We start from the raw sequence: 23,764 nt of genomic DNA, 5'->3' as shown, positions 1-23,764 counted from the left end.
TTATTTCTAAAGAAACATGACAATGTATAAAAGGCTCCATTACCTTGTACCTCGTGTTATGGCTCCGTAGCAGACGTTTTTATAAAAATAGGCTAACGATTGTGTCATAACCAAGTGACTTACTGTCGCACAGTAGAGGAATTACCGTATATAGTACAGGAGAAGCTTGCAGGCAGTTTCGACTTACGTTAGCTGTTTAGGTTTAATTACTAATGTTAACTAGCATGTTAGTGATCGATAATTAGCCTGTGCCTATGTTATCTCCTTACATATACCTACGCTCCGTCTCTGTAAGATTGGGAATGATTAGCTATGTTTCCATCGACCCGTTTAATTAAGTAATATCGAATGAAAAATGCCTTATGGAAACAGTAAAATCCGATAGAATTTCATGAATATCGACTCAAAGAAAATATGCTTGGTCTCATCGGATTTTCTCTTGATCGATATACGGCTTATGCGATAAACGCTGATGGAAACGTTATTTGCCGAATAAATAATTAATTGCGATTAAACGTACAATATGTAACTTTCTGTCGCTAGGGGTCTCTCAACCAAAACAATGGACGGTAAAACTGGACTTTTGATGATGTTGGGAAGTTGCGTGGAATTATCTCCCAGCCGCCCGGAATTATCTCCCCTTCACTTTTCAGTAATCTTAACTTTTCGTTTTGGTGCTTAACCCACCTTTTGTCGGGTTAATTTAGCTAACCGTAAAGACAGCTAAACGCGAAGGGGGGAGAAATTCGGCAGGGAGGAAATTTTCGGCACATACACCGGTAGCGCTACGGAGATGTACCTAGCTAGCTACCGCTATGGATGGCCGCTGTTGTGACTCGGTGCTGGGTCTGATATAGTCTGTTTCCCGACGTTTAATTAAACTGCCGTTAGCGTCGTAAGCACCAGGCACTGGAGATAGGTTCTGGCCGGGGGGGTTGCTGTAATGAAAGTAGCTGGCTGATAGCTGACTGGGGGCTAACGGTAACTACCTAGCTTTATGTCCCGGGGCTGTTGTCAGCTGTCATCCCGACTGAGTCTCTCTGCGCCGGGGGAGTGAGGCAGACAGACCGGGGTGTGCTACTTTGGCTAAATTAGCATTAGATTAATCGTCTATCTACAGCTAACGTTTACATTATAGTGAAGTTATTCATGGGTTAGCTCAGTCCTGTTAGCTGTGGTCGAAACAGTCATACTAAAAACAACTTTATTAGCGTGTTGAACAATGTTGTAACCTCATAATGTTACCCACAAAGCTTTAGCACCAAACGTTAGCACATTGTAGTAACGTCAAGCTGGTATCGATATTGAACTTTCAAAATAGATAAAGTCTCTGTTGTATTACTGTGATAAAAAGTGGGATGTAATTAATCACAAAATGATGCTGTATGGCAAAAAGCAGTATTACGGTTACAAGTATTTTTTTTCTGTGACATTGTATGATTTACAATTACTCCTGAACCTATTATCTTGGTGCCAGTGTTCTGTAACTGGAGGGTGAAAGGTTATATGACGCCACTGACGGGCGACTAAAAACGTGCCGTGTCTGAAAATAAAATAACCGATTTCTCTGGGTTTGACATTTGGTGGAAACATTTGGATAGTGTAAGAACACAACTCATAAAAATATATAACATAGGTATGGTCATTTTTAGACATTTTAAAGCAGAAATGTTACATATTGCACCTTTAAGTTTTAGGTCATTTTATGGTTGCAACCCGCAATAAAACGAAGAAGAAGAAGTTTCAGTTCATTTCCGCCCAGTATTTCCGCTCTGTTTGCACACATGACAGGTGTCAACAAAAACGACAAACGAGGAGACAAGATACTTTTTTCATTTAATTTACCAGAAAAATATAACAGCTATTTTAGATAGCAAAAATCTAAGAAACGGCATCATTTATCAGTAGCTCGCGAAGGAAATGACCAACAAAGGTTACGACAGGGACATTCTAAAACGCTTAACGTGAAAAAGCTTAACGTGGTTTAATGTATCTAAACAACGATCAAACATCACCATATTTATCACGGTCATATCTTGTCATGAACACTTAAGCCTGTCAAAAAAAACGAAATCCAACGATTATAGAAGTTATCTCACGTTAATGTTTTCTTCATCAGTGGCTGTATGGCGAGGAAAAAGCTTAACGTGGTTTAATGTACCTAAACAATGATCAATCATCACCAAATTTCTCTCTCATATTACCCATCATAACCACGGAAAACTGTCAAATAATCTAACCCAATGTCCCAATGACCCAATTATTTTGGACGTTATCTGACATAAAGCGTTTCTGCTTTAAGGCAGCGGAGCGGCTGGGGGTTGACTCTGCACGATTCTCATTGGCTTATTAAGTCCTAATGTGAAAAAGCTTAACGTGGTTTAATGTACCTAAATAACGATCAATCATCACCAAAAAAATCCTCTTCTATATTGCTCATCATAACCACTTAAAACGGTCAAATCTAACCCAATGTCCAAATATTATGGACGTTATCTGACACATTAACGTGAGATAACTTCTATAATCGTTGGATTTTGATTTAGTTTTTTTGACAGGCTTAAGTGTTCATGACAAGATATGACCATGATACATCTGGTGATGATTGATCGTTGTTTAGATATTAAACCACGTTAAGCTTTTTCACGTTAAGCGTTTTAGAATGTCCCTTACGACAAGCCGTGGGACGTCCTGCGGAGTAAATGGAAGGCGCTCAAACAGCGATACACGGCTCAAAAAAAGAGTTGTCTACTTAGCGGTGCGGAGGGAAAATATAAGGCAAGTTCCACCTTTTTGATGAGCTGGATCAGATCCTCAGTCAAAGGCCCATCTGAGCTTATAGCTTGGCTTCTAATATTAACAACAACAACAACTGTCTAGCAAAACTTTGTTCGCAAAAGTTCGCTTGAATCTTGTGCGATTCAGTGCAAAAATGAATGGAAACACCTTAAAATGCCTCAAATCAATTCGATATACCAATTTAATGGCAAAACAGCATGTGACGTCATTACGCACAGGTTTTTATTCGCTTTAAAGCTGTTGGATTGTTTGATGGAAACACACTTTCACCAGCTTTATTCGCATGAGTTTTTTTACCGAACTTCAAATTATTCGATTGAAAAGTGGATGGAAACTTAGCTATTGAGATTTCTCTTGGCACAGCTACCAGAAGACTTACAACTTTCAGACACCTTGCTCACGTCACATTTACGTTGTCTCTCTCAGTTGGAGGCTGCGCAGCAAAGCAAGTGATCACCGGAAAAGTGCTTCTAATAGCCTTTACTGGTCTCCGTCCAGAGCAACGGAATCTGTTGGTCCATTTTTTATATGTCAATGGGAATTCCAGGATCACCTGAACCTGCTCTCACCTGTTCCTCATCAGCAATGTACACACTTGGTCCTGATCATCATCACTACACTATTTAAGCTGTGACCTGACATCCAGTCCCTGCTGGATTGTTAGCCATACTTGTATGTTATGCTTGTGTGTCAGCCTAAATCGTTTGCTAGTCAGTCTCTGTTCGCTTTGTTCGTTTATGCTTGTTTGCTTAACTGTTTCCTGTTCCTCTGTCTTCAGTACCTTCACCCTGGAATTCCTTTCAAACCCAGCTTGGCAACCAGAACCATCTACTACATCATTCCATTAAGACCCCTGTCCACCAGTACTCACCTCCCAACATGTTCGTCACCACCATCAGCATTCCATCACCCGTACTCTGTCTACACGTCTGGCATTACCTTTTTCAGTTATATTTTTGTCATCAATAAATACTAACCTTTTTTCACCACCTACCCTGTCCTGGTCTGCGTTTGGGTTCAGAACCTGAGAGGTCTGACAGTAACTTGTTTTGGTGAAACGTGTACGTTCAAAAGTAGTTTTAGTTGTGCAACAGAAAACTCAGATTGGACAGATAGTCTGGATTTACCCTGCAGAGATCTGAGGAGCAGTTAACCATAGTCAAAGGTTATCATGACTAAGCAGGCATGGACTGGTTGAGCTTTAGTAGCCAGATTAGCGGATGTTAGTTTAGCAAGCCGTAGCCACGTTAAGTAGAGTGAGATAGAAAAGAAGCCTGCATATTTACAGCTAATCATCTATTCACAATCCCGTTTGTTGGTTTTTCTGCAGCTGATCTTCAGTAGGACCAATCAAACCTGTGGCTCAAACTGCCACTGATAGCATGAACACTGTTCTGTGTTAATAACATCTGAAAAAGGTGGCAGATATTTAAAATAATAGAAATTGGTGGTGTTAACGTCACTATTTTTCACTATGATGTACTTTAAAACACCAGTAAAGCCCTGCTACAGCTACAGTATATGTAGGGTTTCAGTTACAGACACATGCTATGTTCTTTAATAGAATGTGTCTGCATCACATGGCATGCATGTACTGAGGCTCCATCAGATCATCTCAAAGAATAAAATATGAGTACGAGTACGTAAATGCAAACTCATCAACTAAAATAAGTTTTCTGTTGTTCTTGTTCCAGGGTTTTGTAGATGGTGACCTCTCTAAAATCCAGTATGGAGGTGCGAACGTGTCTGGGTTTCAGATAGTAGATTTTGATGATCCTGTGGTGGCAAAGTTTGACCAACAATGGGAGGCCCTGGAAGAGAAGGAGTATCCTGGAGCTGATGCACGTATCAGAGTAAGATTGTAAATTAACATCTGGGATGATGAATGCAATCATTGAGATTTTGTGTACTGACTACATTTGGATGTGGCTATCTGTATATCTATATGTTGCTATGTGTACTGACTGTGGAAACAAATATCCCTCGTGATAATCTAACTCTAGTCTAGTTCATAGGCTGCTTTAAATAACTTCATATTGTTCCAGAAGAGAGAGAGGCTGTGTGAGAAGGAATCCGATTACCTGGAGCTAGTCCAAGGATCACAGTAGTATAATTATGCTAATATTGGGTTTAATAATATTGAGTGCTGAGGAAGCCATGTCTCAGAACCACGCCTATTTATGGCATAACTCTGTGTCATTAAAGTGGCAACCCACTTTGATGATTTTATCAACAAGATACAAACAAAATACGAGGAGCAATAATAGAATGATGCTTAAAATGCAAACAAAAAAACGTTTTCAAACACTCTTCAACCAGTGCATGGTTTATATTGGAATCAAAAATTAATGTTTAATGGGATTAAAGCAGGAATGTTGGTAAATCAATCTGCATTTTTCTATTGCACTTTCTTGTCTATTATGTCAGTCTGGACAGACATAACTGTTCTGCAGAGGCATGCAACCACAAGGCAGTTCATTCTAGCTGTAATAATGAGCTGCCAGAGAGAAAGATGCAGTTCAGCAGGTCATGGTACCCACAGTGGATGGTGGCTTTCAGAATGGAACCACAGGTCCTCATACTCCCACTCAGCAGGTATCCGGTTATTGAGGTGTTAATGTTTTTTGTCAATGTTTCTGTGACTTTCAGTATACATCTGCCCTCACCTATGATGCTGTGCATGTGATGACGGAGGCGTTCCGCTTTCTTCACAAGCAGAGAATAGACATGAGTCGTCGTGGCAACAGTGGGGACTGTCTGGCCAATCCAGCAGTTCCCTGGGCACAGGGGGTGGAAATTGAACGTGCCCTCAAACAGGTGAGCATGAATTAAACTCTCCTCAATGAGAAAAGAGATGGACTGACCCTGGTATATAACAGCTGATCAGAGTTAGGGGTTAGCCTTGGCGGGATGCTGAAAACCGAGACTGTGTTGAAAACTCTTCTGTGTCTAAGCTGGCTCCGGCAAACAATGCAGGGTCATCCAACAAAAAACCTGGCTCAAATTTTGCTGCAACACAATGCAGCATCATCTGGCAAGGCACTGTGGTGACCTGCACATTTCTGGTAGATTAATTAGTATTGTGAAAAAAGTACCACAAAAGATGAAATGATTGGAGCTAAATTGTAAAATTGTGCGTGTGCGTGCGTGCCTGTGTGCGTGTGTGTGTGTGTGTGTGTGTGTAGGTGCGTGTAGATGGTTTAACAGGGAACATTCAGTTTGACCAGTATGGGAAGAGAATCAACTACTCGGTGACAGTCATGGAGTTGAAGAACAATGGACCTGTTAAGGTAACAGAAGAATCAATTCGCCATCATGAATACTATTATAGCATGCAGCTATGTGATATGTAACTGTGTGTGTGTGTGTGTGTGTGTGTGTGTGTGTGTGTGTGTGTGTGTGTGTGTGTGTGTGTGTGTGTGTGTGTTTAGATTGGCTATTGGAATGAGGTGGATAAAATGGTGGTGACAAAGTCCGACCTTTACCCCAACGACACGATGGGAATGGAAAACAAGACAGTCATCGTCACAACTATACTGGTAATAAACAAATGAATGACACGCAATAACAACACAGCCAGTATTGTAACAGTCACATTGAAAATAAGCCACTTGGCTCAATTTTATTTGGAGGCACAAAGGCCACATGCCAGGGCATCAAGGCCATAGGTTAAAACATGCCATTTTGGTTTCACTTAAAAAGACAAATCCATTCCTAGAAGCATTAATGCCTTTATAATAAAGAGCCTAACACTTCTAGAAACATAAAAACAATTTTTATTAAAAGAATAGTTTATTTGTAATTCATATTATTAGAAACTGTTAGCATCACATACCATCAGTACAGTCATTGAAGCCTCACGGCACTAAGATGAACCAGTAATATTGGGTTACAGTGTTTCCCATAGGTTGACTGCTTTGGGGCACATCTAGATTGCTTAGTCTTTTGGGACTGGCTGCATGGCCAATGATAGTGGAGCTCAGACATCAATATATTATTAATTACAGAATGTTGTGTTTGGTGTGGACCCCAAGAAGAATAGCTGCTACTTCAGCTACAGCTAATGGGGATCCTAATAAATGGAATGAAATTGACCAATCTCGGTTTGTATAGGGATGCAGTGTTCTGCTAAACGCAGATGAGGAAGTAAACAAAAACTGTAACATCACACAGGGATGGTAACTTTACACAGCATATACATTGGGATCAGAGTGGATTGTATGACTCCACGTTAGCCCGAGCGCTGAACTGCACCCCGCAGAGGTAAACGCGTTGCAAAGTGCTCGTCTCCCCATCCTAAACCTCTGCACCTCCCCCTGGCCAACATGTTTAGTATCCTAGACATGAAAGAGTTTCCTCCACTGGAAGGTTGTTCCCACCTTGCACCATCTCCTCTGCCTACAACCCCTCCCGGCTCTCAGAGGACCAAGCGCCAACATTTCTGATAATTTAGAACAATTACGAGGTATTGTTACGGCCTACCCTCATGTCCAAATAGTAATTGTTCATGTTGGCACCAATGACACCTCGCTCAAGCAGTCGGACGATTTTATCCGTCTTTTAAATTTACTCAAGAGTGTGAGAAGCATTTTTTATCTCTGGTCCCCTCTCTTCTTTTAACAGAGGCATGGAGAGATTCAGCCCCTTGCTTTAGCCTCCACACCTGGCTTCATTCAGCCTGCATCACAGAACTTTGTGTAAACTCATTGACAAGTTTAACTTCTCCTCGGGGCAAAAGTTCTTTCCCAGCTTTGAGGGCACACAAGCACTATCACCAAACATTCTTCACACTATCAACACTGCCCAGTACAGTAGATCCTATTCCCATAGCTCCCAGCCAACCCATCCGACATCTACAGTGCCTTGCAAAAGTATTCACCCCCCTTGGCATCGTGTTTTGTTGCCTCACAACCTGGAATCCACATGGATTGTTTGAGGATTTGCATCATTTAATTTACATGCCCACAACTTTGAACTTTTTTTATTGTGAAGCAAACAACAAATAGGACAAAATAACAGAAAAAGTCAATGTGCATAACTATTCACCCCCCTAAAGTCAATACTTTGTAGAGCCACCTTTTGCGGCAATTACAGCTCCAAGTCACTTTGGATAAGTCTCTGTGAGCTTGCCACATCTTACCACTGGGATTTTTGCCCATCCTTCCTTGCAAAACTGCTCCAGCTCATTCAAGTTGGATGGTTTGCGCTTGTGAACAGCAATCTTTAAGTCTGACCACAGATTTTCTATTGGATTGAGGTCCGGGCTTTGACTAGGCCATTCCAACACATTTACATGCTTCCCCTTAAATCAGGGGTCTTCAACGTTTTTAAGCCAAGGACCCCTTAACTGGAAGAGATACGGATCAGGGACCCCCAACTACAAATTGTTTAAAATTAGTTGCATATAAAACTGGACCTACAATAACATGGAGAGCAGCCTAAAGCCTCTATACATACCTTTTTAGTACTTTTAAAATAATAATTGTTGGCATGATTTTATAAATCATGTATTAGTGTTTAACATACATATGGCACAGTGAATAGGCCAGTTACGCCTATTATTATATTTGCTAATATTATGTTGGATTCATGTTAAGACATTGGAAATTTTCAAAAAAAAAACTTTCAAAACTTGGTGGCCCCCCTGTAGTAACTCTGAGGACCCCCTAGGGGTCCCGGATCCCTTGTTGAAGAGCTCTGCCTTAAATCACTCTAATGTTGCTTTAGCAGTGTGTTTGGGGTCATTGTCCTGCTGGAAGATGAACCTCAGTCCTAGCCTCAAATCACGCACAGAGTGGTACAGGTTTTGCTCAAGAATATCCCTGTATTTGGCACCATCCATCTTTCCTTCAAATCTGATCAGTTTCCCAGTCTCGGCTGCTGAAAAACATCACATGGTGTTCTTTTGGTGATGTGATGTGTTGGGTTTGCGCCAGACTTAGCGTTTTCTTTGATGGCCAAAAAGTTCAATTTTAGTCTCATCAGACCTTCCTCCATACATTTTGGGAGTCTCCCACATGCCTTTTCTCAAACTCAAAACGTGCCATTTTGTTTTTTGCTGAAAGTAATGGCTTTCTTCTGGCCACTCTGCCATAAAGCCCAACTCTATGGAGTGTACGGCTTATTGTCGTCCTATGTACAGATACTCCAGTCTCTGCTGTGGAACTCTGCAGCTCCTCCAGGGTTACCTTATGTCTCTGTGCTGCCTCTCTGATTAATGCCCGGTCCGTGAGTTTCAGTGGGCAGCCGTCTCTTGGCAGGTTTTGTTGTGCCATGTTCTTTCCATTTGGTTATGATAGATTTGATGGTGCTCTGGGATCATCAAAGATTTGGATATTTTTTTATAACCTAACCCTGACTTGTACTTCTCCACAACATTATCCCTTACTTGTTTGGAAAGTTCCTTGGTCTTCATGGCAGTGTTTGGTTAGTGGTGCGTCTTGCTTAGATGTTGCAGCCTCTGAGGCCTTTCAAAAAAGGTGCGTATATGTAATGACAGATCATATGACACTTAGATTGCACACAGGTGGACATCATTTCACTAATTATGTGACTTCTGGAGGTAATTGGTTGCACCAGAGCTTTTTATGGGCTTCATAACAAAGGGGGTGAATACATACGCACATGCCAGTTTTCAGTTTTTTATTTCAAAAAAATAGTTTTGTGTATATATTTTTCTCATTTCACTTCACCAACTTAGAGTATTGTGTTCTGATCCATCACATAAAATTCAGATTAAAAAAACATTGAACTATAGGCTGTAATGTAACAAAATAGGTAAAAAGCCAAGGGCGGTGAATACTTTTGCAAGGCACCGCGTAGTCTTCATGAAGCTTCATTACCCGGCGGATAAAATGAAGATATTAGCGCTTGGTGCAAAACAGAAGCTTGAATACAAAGGGGCCAGGATCTCCATTCGTCAGGACATCTCGCAAAATGTCCTGCAGCAACGGAGGAGCTTCAACAATGTGTGCCAAAAGCTGATTTCCAAGAACGTCAGGTTCAGGATGCAATACCCGGCGACCCTCCGCTTCACCTACAACAACAAGGATTTCTCCTTCGACACAGCTGAGGAGGCTGCTCACGTTATTGGGGCAATGGATACGGTTCTGTGAGTACTGAGAAGAGTTACAGCAGCGTACGCTGATCGGGGTGGTTTGGTGCACAAGTAAACTCATATAACATTATGTTTAACGTAGGTGTGCTCTATTAAGGTTAATCTATATACCACCCGGTGAACACAGCGCCCTACGGGCTGCTACACACAAGCTGACTTTGTGACGTACACATAAGGTGAATTTATTGTTGGGGTTCAAGTCGGGAGCGAGTGGGTGTCATGGCGGCTCGTTTCACGGAGAACAACTGTGGACCATGGTCAAGTGCGCTCACAACACGCGTTGTTTCCTCCAGGCTCCAAGGGACCCTTTGTTTTGTATCCCTGAGATGACTGTTCATGCTGCTTCCAATGGGACACGTTAGTTTCGGCTGAGTGTGTTCAATGACGAGTACACATTCCTATTACTTGTGTGGTTTGAAGATAAGTTTAAAGAGAGTAAGTTAGGTCTGGGACCCACTTTTTTCATTTTTTTTATATTCTCTTGTTTTCCTTATCTTAGTTCCCTTTCTCCTCCTTTTGTGCCCTTGTACTATTTCTTTTATGTGTCTTGCTTTAAGGCTAGAGAAGTATGTCTCGTTTAACATAAAGGGAATAAATAATGCTGTTAAACGTAAGAAACTATCATGCTTGCTAAAGAAGGAAAAAGCTAACATAGTCCTGTTACAAGAAACCCATTTGGATGATAAGGAACATGAAAAACTTAAGAGAATGGGTAGGACAAATTAATTACTTGTCAGTAGGCCATCCTAATAAACAAAAACACTCTATTTACTTTAGAAAAGTGTGTTAAAGATTGTCAAGGTCAATATGTGATTATTACAGGATTCTTATATGGGGAACATATAAGGATTTGATGTGTATATGCTCCAAATGTGTACCAAGAAGAATTCTACTCTAAATTGTTAGCTGATGCCTCTGTAATGTCTGCAACATTCAGTATGCTTGCAGGAGACTTTAACTGTGTTTTGAACCCTGAGGTAGACCAACGCCCCCTGACTAAAGTCACGTCTAAAATTAGGAAGGCCACTAGAGAGCTATGTGTAGATTTACAGCTGTTTGATGCTTGGATAACTCTCCACCCTAGAGGGAGAGATTTTACAGCCACACCAAAGTTTTTCCTGAATAGATTATTTCTTTGTCTCAAGGATGGTGTTAGATAGAGTGGAGGAATGTACTATAGGTACTTGTTTACTATCAGACCATGCAGATATGTCCATTATGGTTTCTCCCCCTTTCCCCAACCCACACCACGCTACTGGCAACTAAATCCCTCACTTTCTAATAGTCCCTCATTTGTGACCTTCATGGAAGAACAAATCAATATTTTTCTTTCAATTAATGATAACAATGATACCAATTCATCAATACTTTGGGATACGCTTAAGGCTTAGTTGAGGGGAGCCATAATTTCATATAGCACAGCCAGGAAAAGGGAAGCTTTGAGAGAGCAGCTGAATTTAGAGAGACAATTGGCTGATCTTGATAAACAACGAAAGGATAATTACTCTGCAACCCTGTTCAAAAAAGCAGAAGCCATACGGTCAGCTCTTAACCAACTCTTGACGCAAAAGGCATAAGCAGGTATCTTCTATGCAAAACACAGACTGTTTGAAATGGGTGACAAACCGCGACTACTTGCACTCTTAGCAGCTGGTAGGCGTGACCTTAAGGGCTATCTCCTCCTTAAAGGACGAAACTGGGACAAATTATTTTGAGACCAAAATGACGGTGGAGATAATGAAGAGCTTTTACGAAAAACTTTACACCTCAGAATCCACTACATCATCACATTGTATACAGAGTTTTCTAGAAAAGCTTAATCTCCCCTCCTTATCAGAAGCAGATAAATCCGCTCTTGGAAGACCAATAACCAGTTAAGAGATAAAAAAATGCAATCAATTCTCTGCAGAACGGAAAAGCTCCGGGACCGGATGGTTATGGTCCAGAGTTTTATAAAAAATTATTAAACTCCATAGATGGACCTCTGCTAAGGATGTACCTTCCTTCAACAGAGAAAGGTTCCCTACCAGGCTCATTATATGCTGCCAATATATCTTTAATCCTTAAAAAGGGAAGAAAAAAAACGACGAGTGTAGCTCATACCGCCCTATTGTCCTAATGTGGACTGTAAAATCTTTTCAAAAATATTAGCGAAAAGACTTGAGAACTACTTGCCACTCTTAATCAGATCTGACAGGCTTTATTAAAAGCAGGAATTCTTATACCAATATGAGAAAATTACATAACATCATTCAACATGCAAATACTAATCAGGCACAAGGTCTTGTTATCTCACTTGACACCGAAAAGGCATTTGGTCTCGTGGAATGGCCTTATTTATTCGCCATCATGGAAAAATTTGGACTGGGGGAGGGGTTTATTAAACTCATTAAGCTGATATATTTTTCACCCAGAGCGAGTATACTTGTTAATGGTATAAAATCATCAGAGTTTAAGTAAGGGAGGTCCACTCAGCAAGGGGACCCTTTGTCCCCGCTTATTTTTGCTTTGGCCATTGAACCACTGGCAGAGCTATAACAGCATAGCAAGTTTCCAAATTAAATCCACATCATATAAGATTGCGTTATATGCAGATGATGTTCGTCTTTTTCTCACCAGTCCAGATGAGTCCATACCAGCTCTAATGTGTGTTATTCAGACCTTTGGATACTTCTCTGGATACAAGATTAATTTTAGTAAGTCAATGGCCATGCCAATTGGATATGGTCATAACCTGCCAATCATACCAAACTTTCCATTCTTCTGGTCTACCTCAGGATTCTCATACTTAGGTATTTCTGTATCCCAGAATATTAAGATTTTATTGAGAACATTTTTCAACAATGTACATGAAGATATCAAGAGTGATCTTAACAGGTGGATGGATTTGCCAATTTCTTGGATGGGCAGAATATCTTGTTAAAAATTAATATTCTACCTCGGCTGCTTTATCCCATGCAGATGTCGCCTCTGTTAATTTCTAAAAAGGTAGCAAGAGAGGTTGAAAGGGACTTCTCAAAGTTCATTTGGCAAAAGAAAAAAAACAGGTTAAGTATGAAAATTTTACAGCTCCCAAAAGACAGTGGAGGTCTAAGGCTCAGTCCCTACCACAGCGGCCCTTTGCTGCATGTCATCCCCACTCTCTCTCCCCCTTTCCTGTCTTCAGCTGTCCTGTCTAAAATGCCCCAAAATAAAAAAATTCACACATTGACAATAACATAGATAAGAAGGTTATTGACTTTTTACTTTTGTGTGTGTGTGTGTGCGTGTGCGCGCGCAGGAAGCCCCCTACGTGATGATGAAGAAGAATTCTGAGCTATTTCAAGACAATGACCGTTATGAAGGTATGTTTATATACTGTATTGATTGTGTGTGTGTGTGTGTGTGTGTTTGATTCTTTTACATAGCATGATTAGAATACATGTGTCATGTATTTAGATTAATAGCTTCACGCCTTTTTTATCATTAAAGCATGGCAGAAATATTGACAGAAATCTTATAATTTACAATTTTCCAAATATGTCTACTGACAAATAATATATAATTGCTGATGTAGTCTTACTGTTTATCTTAGTTTGCCACAAATCTTGAAATTTGGAAAATTCTTGTAAACTCAGCTGCTGGCGGAAACAAACCAGCCTCTCTTCTCTTCCAGGGTTGCCACATTTTGAGATTGGTGGCAAACTAAGAGAAAGAGTTAGACTACATACAGACGCGCGCTGAATGAGACACTGCATGCAGACGCATGCAATGATCCAACAACAGAGTTGTCTATTGTTGGATCATTAAGGAATTTAACATTTCAGCAGAGGTGTTCATTTCCATACAGGTTTAGTGGCTTGACGGTTAACGGTAAAGTAGGGGATTTGATTTGCGGGGGTATTTTGGCGACTTAATTAACCCGACCCAGGGTGAGTCTGATGAAATCTGATGTAGGCTACAGTATCTGCCCGGTTCAACTTGGAGATTTGCTTGCATTGCACAGCACTCTGAAGGAATAATCTCAGAGATGTGGCTACGTTATGTTCTGCCAGCTCACAGCAATTTAATACAATAGCAGGAGAAGAGTCAGAGGCGCTGATGTGTTTATAAAATAGATAGCCTGCCTATAAGTGACATCACGCTCTGTCTGCCACTTGTTGTCTGTAGCTGGTTGTGCTTTGCATGTGTGGGATTCTGAAACTTCCTTAAATTCAGGAATTGTCTTTTGTTTATTCAAAGTCAAAGACAGTCCAAAGTAGCACTACTTTGCACTACATTTTTACCACACATTTTTCTTACTTTGCACATTTTCATGGGTCTGAGGTGTATGTCACATTTTAGCTGCCAAAGCTCCGCTGCTCTCTCTCTCTGCTCCTGTTCACTGCTCACTCAGTGAGCGGAGGGGGAATGGCCAGCGGCTAGAGTGGCAAAAGCCAATGTGTGCTTCTTTTACCTATATATGTAACAATATCTTTTGCATTTCTTATCCAAATAACGCCAAACTTGGCACCGAACTTACTCGTACCCATAGCAAGACACCTGTCAAGTTAGCCATTGGACTAACGGTTCGAGAGATATGCGCTTAACACACACACACACACACACACACACACACACACACACACACACACATACACAGAAAGACGTTCCTGGAATTATAGATAGATAGATTCCACAGTGTAGTCTGTATTTGGAGACGCTTGTCTAACACTGCTGATCTTTGTCTCTTTGTGCATGTGTTTTTTGTTTGTTTTCTCTGACTGATCCTAGGTTACTGTGTTGACCTGGCCGCAGAAATAGCAAAGCACTGTGGTATACGCTACCAGCTAAGGATTGTGGGAGATGGCAAATACGGAGCAAGAGATGCAGAAACCAAGATCTGGAATGGCATGGTTGGAGAGCTGGTGTATGGGGTAAGATTTAGAGACAAAAACAATGTTTACTGAAAATTCTGTTTTCTAATGTTAAAAGTAGCAGTGAGGGTTGTCTAAGTTCCTTCATTGGCTGATGTCATTACCAAGAGAGATTCCACTCCAGCTGACATCATTAACCAAATTAGGACCAGTTTGGATGTTGGGGACCCAGTCCCTTGTTGGTCTGGTACCTGAGTGACTCTTAATTTTCCTACGTCTATGTAATGCTACCTCTAATGCTAATTGAAATGCTCCCCCAGGCCCTTGAGAATGTTTTTTTTTTTTTTTATTCTGTGGTGTTTTCTTTCGCTAGTGCAAATATAATTTGCTGCAAACAGTATATTGTATATACAGAGACCACAAAATACAGTGTATAACATGTCCTATTGATTATGATGTTGCATTAAAAAAAGATCTGATGCTGACGTTTATGGTAAGCATATTGTCTCATTTCCGGTGCTCCCATGTCACGGATGCTAGTTTTTTTGCTGCTCCAGCAAAAACTTACTCAACTCTGATTTATTGTTTAATTTAGCGGCTAAGTGCCTGGATTGCATTTAAACTACACTAGTTACAGAGGTGTCAAGTAACAAAGTACAAATACTTCGTTACCTTACTTAAGTAGAAATTTTGGGTATCTATACTTTACTGGAGTAATTATTTTACAGCATACTTTTTACTTTTACTAAATGAACAGAACAGAACATCTCACACACACACAGACATACGCACAGACACACACTCACAGACACAGACACACACACACACAGACACACATTCACACACAAACACACACAGACACACACACACGCACACCCAAACACACACACACACACACCCAAACACACATGCACGTACACACACAAGCACACGCACATATATGCAGACACACACAAAGACACACACACACAAACACCGACATACACACACAAACACACAGACACACACACACACACACACATACACACACATACACACACAAACACACACACACACACATACACCCAAACACACATGCACGCACACACACAGGCACAGACACACACACACACACACGCAGACACACACAGACAAACATACACACACACACGCACATAGCCACACATATACACACACAAAGACACTCATACACACAAGCACACATGCACACACACACACACACACCCAAACACACACACACACACACACACACACACACACACACAACACACACACACAGACATACATACACAATTTGTTTCATATTTCTGCATATGTGAGTCATTATTAGTTAGAAAATATACTCAGACCTCACAATGTTCTACATATTTTGACATTTTTCAACTTTAAAAGCAACAATTGAGTTTAGTGTCAACTTTTAACTTTTTAATGAAATTCATACTTATTACAGTTTATTACAATCACTTTGCTACTAATTTCAGAACCTTGATGTCATTTTTCAAAACTCTAGACACAAAACTCAAAACGGTCATCACTTGTAACACAGGCTATCCAGTGTTCAAAACATTGCATGGTGCATTCATATCTTTAAAGAAATCTTGCACTTGCACAATAATTGGTTCAAAAGACAAATTTATGGTGAAATACCATTGAAACGTTACTTTAGATCACCCACACACAAGCTACCCATAGTTTCACTGGGTCATCGTTCGTACAGTCATTAAATATTGTAGTACAAAATAGGTGATACATGTTTCATTATGGTACTAGATGTAAATACATCCCTGTAAAAGTACTGCAGTAGTAGAAAGAATACTACGGACACAGTGGAGTCATTGAACAAAATCTGAAAAATATTGATGAAAACAATACAGTACAATCACAACAAAAATGACATCAAGGTTCTGAAATTAGTGCCAAAGTGATTGTAAAAAACTGTAAAACGATTTCCACTTTTTCAACTACTCTCACTACTTCAACTTCTTCTTACGGATTTAAGCTATTCATCCCGTTTAGCTTTAGCAATTCAGCTATTCCGCATTCCCACGCATTTTCTGCAGGAAATGCATTTTCTAGTTATACTTGTTGTTTACCGAGCTCCAGGTCCATATTCAGAATTTTTATCTGAATTCTCTGAGTTTTTATCATGTGTAGTCCTTAAATCAGACAAAGTACTTATTGTAGGTGATTTTAATTTCCATGTGGACGTTGACAACTATAGCCTTAGTATTGCTTTCAATTCAGAACTATATTCAATTGGTTTCAGTCAGAGTGTGCATAAGGCCACTCACTGTTTTAACCACACCCTCGACCTTGTGCTGGCATATGGCATCAAAATTGAAGATTTAATAGTATTTCCGCAGAATCCTTTATTATCAGACTATTCATAATAACTTTTGAATTCTTACTACCCGACTATACAAAATTAAATAAAAGCTTCTACACTAGATGTCTATCTGACAGTGCTATAGCTAAATTTAAGGAAGATATTCCAACAGCATTTAATTCAGTGCCGTTCCTTAATATAACGGAGGACTCTTATGTTAACGTTAGTCCCTCCCAAATTGATAATTTTGTAGACGGTGCTACAGCCTCGCTACGGACTACTTTAGACTCTGTTGCTCCTCTCTAAAAGAAGATGAGGAAGCAAAGTAAACTAGCACCTTTGCATAACTCGCAAACTGACAAATTAAAACAATCCTCGCAAAAACTTGAAAGTAAATGGCGTTCCACCAAACTGGAAGAATTTCGTTTAGATTGGCAAGACAGTCTGAAAACATATAGGAAGGCCCTCAGAAATGCCAGATCAGACTATTACTCATCACTAATAGAAGAAAATAAGAACAACCCAAGGTTTCTTTTCAGCACTGGCTGACAGAGAGTCACAGCTCTATTGAGCCATCTATTCCTATAGCTCTGAGTAGTGACAACTTCATGAGCTTCTTTAATGATAAAATTATGACAATTAGAGATAAAATTTATCACCTCTTGCCCTCAACTTCTAGCGGTTCACCTTTAAACGCAGGAAGAAGCGTTTCCCGTGGTTAGCACTTCATTACTAGATATGATCAATATGTCTTTATTAACAGGTTATGTACCACAGTCATTTAAAGTAGCTGTGATAAAACCTCTTCTGAAAAAAACCAGCCTTGATCCTGAGGTCGTAGCCAACTATAGACCTATATCTAAATATCCCCTTTCTCTCCAAGATCCTTGAGAAGGTATTCGCTAATCAGTTATGTGACTTTCTACATAGCAATAGTTTATTTGAGGACTTTCAATCAGGATTTAGACTGCAACATAGCACAGATACGGCACTGGTGAAAATTACTAACGACCTTCTAACTGCTTCAGACAAAGGACTTGTCTCCGTACTTGTATTACTAGATCTTAGTGCTGCATTCAACACTATTGACCATACCATCCTGTTACAGAGACTGGAACACTTAGTTGGCATTAAAAGAATCACACTAAGCTGGCTTAAGTCCTATTTATCTGATTGATCTCAATTTGTTAATGTTAACGAAGAATCCTCCAGGCTTGCTAAAGTTAGACATGGCGTTCCACAAGGCTCAGTGCTTGGAGCAATTCTATTCACCTTAAATACAGTATGCTTCCTCTAGGCAATATTATTAGGAAACACTTTCATTGTTATGCGGATGACACCCAATTATACCGATGAATTAAGCCAGATGAAATCAGTAAGTTAACTAAACTCCAAGCATGCATCAAAGATATAAAATCATGGATGACCTACAATTTTCTGACGTTAAACTCAGACAAAACTGAAGTGATTGTGCTGGGCCCTAAACACCTCCGAACCTCATTATCTAAAGATATAGCTACTCTGGATGGTATTGCCCTGCCCTCCAGCACTACTGTCAGAAATCTAGGATTTATTTTTGATCAGGATATATCCTTTAACGCCCACTTAAAACAAACCTCAGGAACAGCCTTTTTTCACCTTCATACCTTTGCCAAAATTAGGAGGCTGAACTATAGTAATTCCTTACTATCAGGATGCTCAAATAAAACCCTTAAGACTCTCCAGCTGATCCAGAATGCTGCAGTGCATGTTCTGACAAGAACTAAGAAAAGAAATCATATTTGTCCTGTATAAGCTTCTCTGCATTGGCTTCCTGTAAAGTCCAGGATTGAATTTAAAATCCTTCTAAATGGTCAAGCACCATCATATGTTGAAGAGCTCATAGTACCTTATTGCCTCACTAGAGCACTGTGCTGTAGTAACTGAGTTACTTGTGGTTCCTAGAGTCTCGCCAGAGCCTTCAGCTATCAGGCTACTCTCCTGTGCAACCAGCTTCCAGTCTGGGTTTGGGGGGCAGACACTGTCACCATATTTAAGAGTAAACTTAAAACTCTCCTCTTCAATAAAGCCTATAGTTAGGGAGTGAGGAGTTGCAGCGTTCAGCCAGACCGGCGGGGGAGGGTGTGTGTCTGCAGATGCGGCACCCTTTCTCTTCTCTGCTTCTCTTCATAGTTGTCTGATTCATCTACCATATAATCAATGATATAATCAAAGTAGAGGGAGGCAGGCCAGTACAGCCCGATCTGGCAGGAGAGAGTTCTAGCCCGACCTCTCCTTAACCTGTCTCTCTTAATTATGCTGTTATAGTTTTAGAATGCCGGGGGACTTCCTTTGACAGACTGAGCTTCTCTTTCTTCTCTCTTTCCATCTGTGTGCAACCATGTGCCAGAAATGCTTGTTACTAACCTAGCTCTGGGGAGCTCATTCCCCGGAATCCTTATGTTTTTTTTTTTTTCGCCCAGCATGTTTCCTTGGATTAGGTTTTGTTCATCACAACCCCAACCGGCACCGTCAGACACCACCTACTAAGAGCCTGGGTCTGTCCGAGGTTTCTCCCTTAAAGGAAGTTTTTCTCACCTCGAGGTTTCTTCCTAAAATGGAGTTTTTCCTTGCCACTGTCGCACTAAATGCTTGCTCTTGGGGGAATTACTGGAATTGTTGTATGTATATATGTATATTGTTGTTTGTATATTACAGACTGTGGTCTAGACCAGTGGTTCCCAACGTTTTTTCATTGGCGCCCCCCCTACTCATGTCTAAGAAAAGCTGAGTTAAATGCCTGTTGCTTCAACTCCTTCTGTGGGCGGGACTAAGACATGAGGGGGGGAGGCGAAGGGAGGAATCGGGAATGCACAAACTGGGAGTTGGGAAAGGCCTGGCTGAGCCAGATGACAGTTGTTCCAGACAGGAGAAGTGTCACACCATAAAAAACAAGTTTTATACTGAGATTGTCTTGTATGTTTCTTTTTCCTCTTTCCAACAGCTAACTCAAGTCCATGCACAGATCCCACTGTCAAACACTCTCTTTGTGTCTTTGTCTCCCCAACAGAAAGCAGATATAGCAGTCGCCCCTCTAACCATCACTCTTGTCCGTGAAGAGGTGATAGATTTCTCCAAACCCTTCATGTCTTTGGGAATTTCCATCATGATCAAGAAGCCGCAGAAATCCAAACCAGGAGTCTTCTCCTTTCTGGACCCACTGGCCTACGAAATCTGGATGTGCATTGTCTTTGCCTATATAGGAGTCAGTGTTGTTCTCTTTTTGGTAAGTCAGTCTTTGTATGTGTACACAACTGATGTGTTTAGCTCCCATCAGAAGTACTCTACTGTCCCCATCGCTGTCAGTTTCCTAATGTGGCTTTGTTATGTATTTGTATTTGTTAGGTTTGTTGTTATTACTTAGAATTCCTCATGGGGGCGACAGAAACAACATACTCTAGCTTTAATAATAAGATTCAGATCCTAGTAATGCACATAGAGTGTGTGAAGACAGCTGCATTGCTTACAGTTGAAGTGTATTTGTTCCATCACATGGACCTGAAATTGACCAACTCCCGTGAAACTGTTGCTGTTGTTGCTGTTTGCATCAATCTGCAAAGTAACTAAAGCTAAGCTCTAAATAGTGCAGTAAAACGTACAACATAGGCCTACTTTACTGACTCAGAATTGTAGTGGAGTGGCAGTAGAAGTAGTGTCCCTGATAGAGAATCTAGCTGATAAGTGATGATACCACTGCTGGAGAATCTTAGGGCTAACGGGGTTAAAAGGGGTGTTAAAGATTTTTAGAACTTTGGCAGCCATGTATTCGGCTGATGGGGATAGCTTTTTCCAAAGGTTATAGAAAATGATTCCTCTCTCCTTCCACTCTCTTCAGGTCGCTACTAGCTCAGCCTTGTGTTGTTAGGTAGGTCTGGTTTGAGTTTAACATAGGTATTTTTATTAGTTTACATTCACTGATGGAGATGGAAATGTAACAATGTGATATCAACAGAAAAGATTCATGCTTTAGTTTGAAACTTTGCAGTATCCATTACAACCGTTCCAGCCCAGTTGTCTGCCAGTAAACTGGTGATGAATCATCCGTCTGGCTTCATTTCCTCATATACCATCTGCTTTGTTCTTGTTGACATCCCCCTCAGGATGAATTGTCACTTTGGTGATCCCTTAACTTTTCCTTTAGCACCATCATCAGTCAACATTATAATGTTTCCTGTTTTTAGGTTTATGACTGAATACTTGTAAAATTATTGCAAATCATAATATTATCTTGCAGGTATCCAGATTCAGCCCCTATGAGTGGACTCTAGAGGAACCAGAGGACGGAGCGTTGCCGCTGACAACCGAATCCACCAATGAGTTTGGGATCTTTAACTCCCTTTGGTTCTCTTTGGGGGCTTTCATGCGGCAGGGTTGTGACATCTCACCTAGGTTGGTATGCAGTTAAACCATGACTCTTCACGTTCCTTTAGTGTAAATGAATTAATTTTTGATATATTCTGTTAAACATGCTTTTATTTCACTGTGGCTGTTGACTGAGTTTCTGAGGTTGTAGTTATGGATCGAGTTTTATTGGACTACACTATACTGAAAGGCTTTTCTAATAATTTGTCAACTCTAATTCATATATGTGTGAGAGATGGGTACCTGTGTGGCCTAGAGGTGGAAATAATAACAACAAAGTAAATATTCGCCCATTCTTTACAAGCCACAGATCTCCAGGACATTCTGACACTAAAATGGCATTTTTCTGACTGATTCATCAGGAGAAAATTATCTTTGTTTGAGACCTGTTTCTGTCTCAGTAACAAACTCTTGCCAGATCTGGCAACACAGAGAAGCTAGCTCGATGGTGTGTTAAGCCCCCAAGGTTAAATTCAAGCAGCGCTGCCTGGAAGATGATGTTACGGGCTTAAAACACCAAATACCAAGAAGCTAACGTCAGCTAACTGAGGACCGTTTCATACCATTGGCGCTGCTTGAAATTAGCCATCTTTAGTATGAAGGAACTCTCATGAATCTCTGATTGCTCAAGTTATGAGAGTGTAATGACAGCATACCCTGGTCTGTTTGTCTGTCTGTCTGTGTGTGTGTGTGTGTGTGTGTGTGTGTGTGTGTGTGTGTGTGTGTGTGTGTGTGTGTGTGTGTGTGTGTGTGTGTGTGTGTGTGTGTGCGCGCGCACATGCAGGTCTCTGTCAGGTCGTATAGTTGGGGGTGTGTGGTGGTTCTTCACTTTGATCATCATCTCATCATACACTGCTAACCTGGCTGCCTTCCTGACGGTGGAGAGGATGGTTTCTCCCATCGAGAGCGCTGAAGACCTGGCCAAACAGACAGAGATAGCGTATGGAACCCTGGACTCTGGATCCACCAAGGAGTTCTTCAGGGTAAGGACCTACCAGGGGAAAGACAAAAAGTGTTGAGGGGCGTGACGGGCATTCCTGCTCCACTGATCAGCAGTTGGCGGCGGCCTGGGCAGGAAAAAAAAATGACGGGAACATTGATAATTAAGCAAGTTTAGAAATATTCTAAAAGTTTTCATTATAAATGTTTTATAAGGAGAAACATTTACCATGTTTATTAGGTCACAATGGTACACATTTGTTTTCAAGGAAAGTATACCCTGAAGTACCCTGTGCTTAATAGTATTACAGTGTACTTAAAGTTACCCAGGTTGTACAAACCAAGTTGTAGTATGTCATCTGTGTCTGTGTCTCTGTTTTTAGCGCTCTAAAATCGCCTTGTTTGACAAGATGTGGCAGTACATGAAATCAGCAGAGCCTTCCGTCTTCGTCAAGAAAACGTCAGAGGGTGTCCTGCGTGTCAGGAAGTCCAAAGGGAAGTATGCCTACCTGCTGGAATCCACGATGAACGAGTACATCGAGCAGAGGAAACCTTGTGACACAATGAAAGTGGGAGGAAACCTGGACTCCAAAGGCTACGGCATCGCCACACCCAAAGGATCTCCATTAAGGTGGGTGGATCAGTATAACAATGCTAGCCAACCTGCACTGCCATGTACCATTCACACTACTAACCTGCTGCCTAGTGATTGTCCCTCTCCCCATTCACAGCCTATTTCTCCACACTCAAAACTTTGAAAGAGACATTTTTAATAGTCCACTTACAGTTGAGAGTGGATTCAGAATCTCCCTCACTCAGTGCTCTGAAGCCTTAACATAACGATCAGAATACACTTGCTGACCACCTGCTATAGCAGTCAGGTGGTGTCAGCCAGTGTGTGAGCTGTGGCTGTGTTCATGTGCCGCCCTGCTCAGGAAACCAAAGCACCATGGGGAGCAGTGTAGCCTGGTCCCAAGCAGCAGTGCAAACTAGCTGTTGCAGTATGCGAGTGTGATGAATGGGGCATGGCGGCTTACTCGTTGTTATAATAATCCACCTACCCTGATGATATCATCTCAGTGGTTTGTATTTTTAACATGGTTACCACCTCTGACCAACGGCTGGTGGTGGTTGCCGTGACAAATGGGGGAGGGCTGTTTAAGTTTAAAAATGTCAGGTCTTAAAGAAATACTTCATCCCAAACGTGTTGTATGGAGTGTAAAGATAGCATTATGTAGTGTCTTAATATTATTAATGTGAGATATTCTCAGCTATCCGCTGCTGTATCCATTTCCATTAAAACTGATTCTTTTTTAGTGAGAATATTTAACAATTATGATGAGCTTG

General features: G+C 40.9%; 1 protein-coding gene across 5 annotated transcripts in view; it reads left to right on the top strand.

Annotated features, from left to right (window-relative positions):
* The window catches only part of LOC114564267 (glutamate receptor 2), a 100,439-nt gene that overhangs the window by 42,184 nt on the left and 34,491 nt on the right, over positions 1-23,764 (top strand). For all 5 annotated transcript variants that reach the window (XR_003693733.1, XR_003693734.1, XM_028591521.1 and 2 more), the window contains exons 7-16: positions 4,494-4,652; positions 5,449-5,616; positions 5,985-6,089; positions 6,231-6,338; positions 13,197-13,260; positions 14,669-14,811; positions 20,127-20,342; positions 21,351-21,505; positions 22,263-22,461; positions 22,801-23,048. Coding sequence is in view for 3 of the 5 variants with exons in the window: in XM_028591521.1 (XP_028447322.1) it covers positions 4,494-4,652; positions 5,449-5,616; positions 5,985-6,089; positions 6,231-6,338; positions 13,197-13,260; positions 14,669-14,811; positions 20,127-20,342; positions 21,351-21,505; positions 22,263-22,461; positions 22,801-23,048 (1,565 nt within the window). In the remaining 2 variants the exon portion in view is untranslated. The remainder of the gene's footprint in view (positions 1-4,493; positions 4,653-5,448; positions 5,617-5,984; positions 6,090-6,230; positions 6,339-13,196; positions 13,261-14,668; positions 14,812-20,126; positions 20,343-21,350; positions 21,506-22,262; positions 22,462-22,800; positions 23,049-23,764) is intronic.

This window comes from Perca flavescens, chromosome 2 (genome assembly GCF_004354835.1).
Source record: "Perca flavescens isolate YP-PL-M2 chromosome 2, PFLA_1.0, whole genome shotgun sequence".
In the NCBI taxonomy this organism is placed as follows: Eukaryota; Metazoa; Chordata; class Actinopteri; order Perciformes; family Percidae; genus Perca; species Perca flavescens.
The sequence above is the reverse complement of the archived record's forward strand: the minus strand, read 5'-3'. Positions and strand labels throughout refer to the sequence as shown.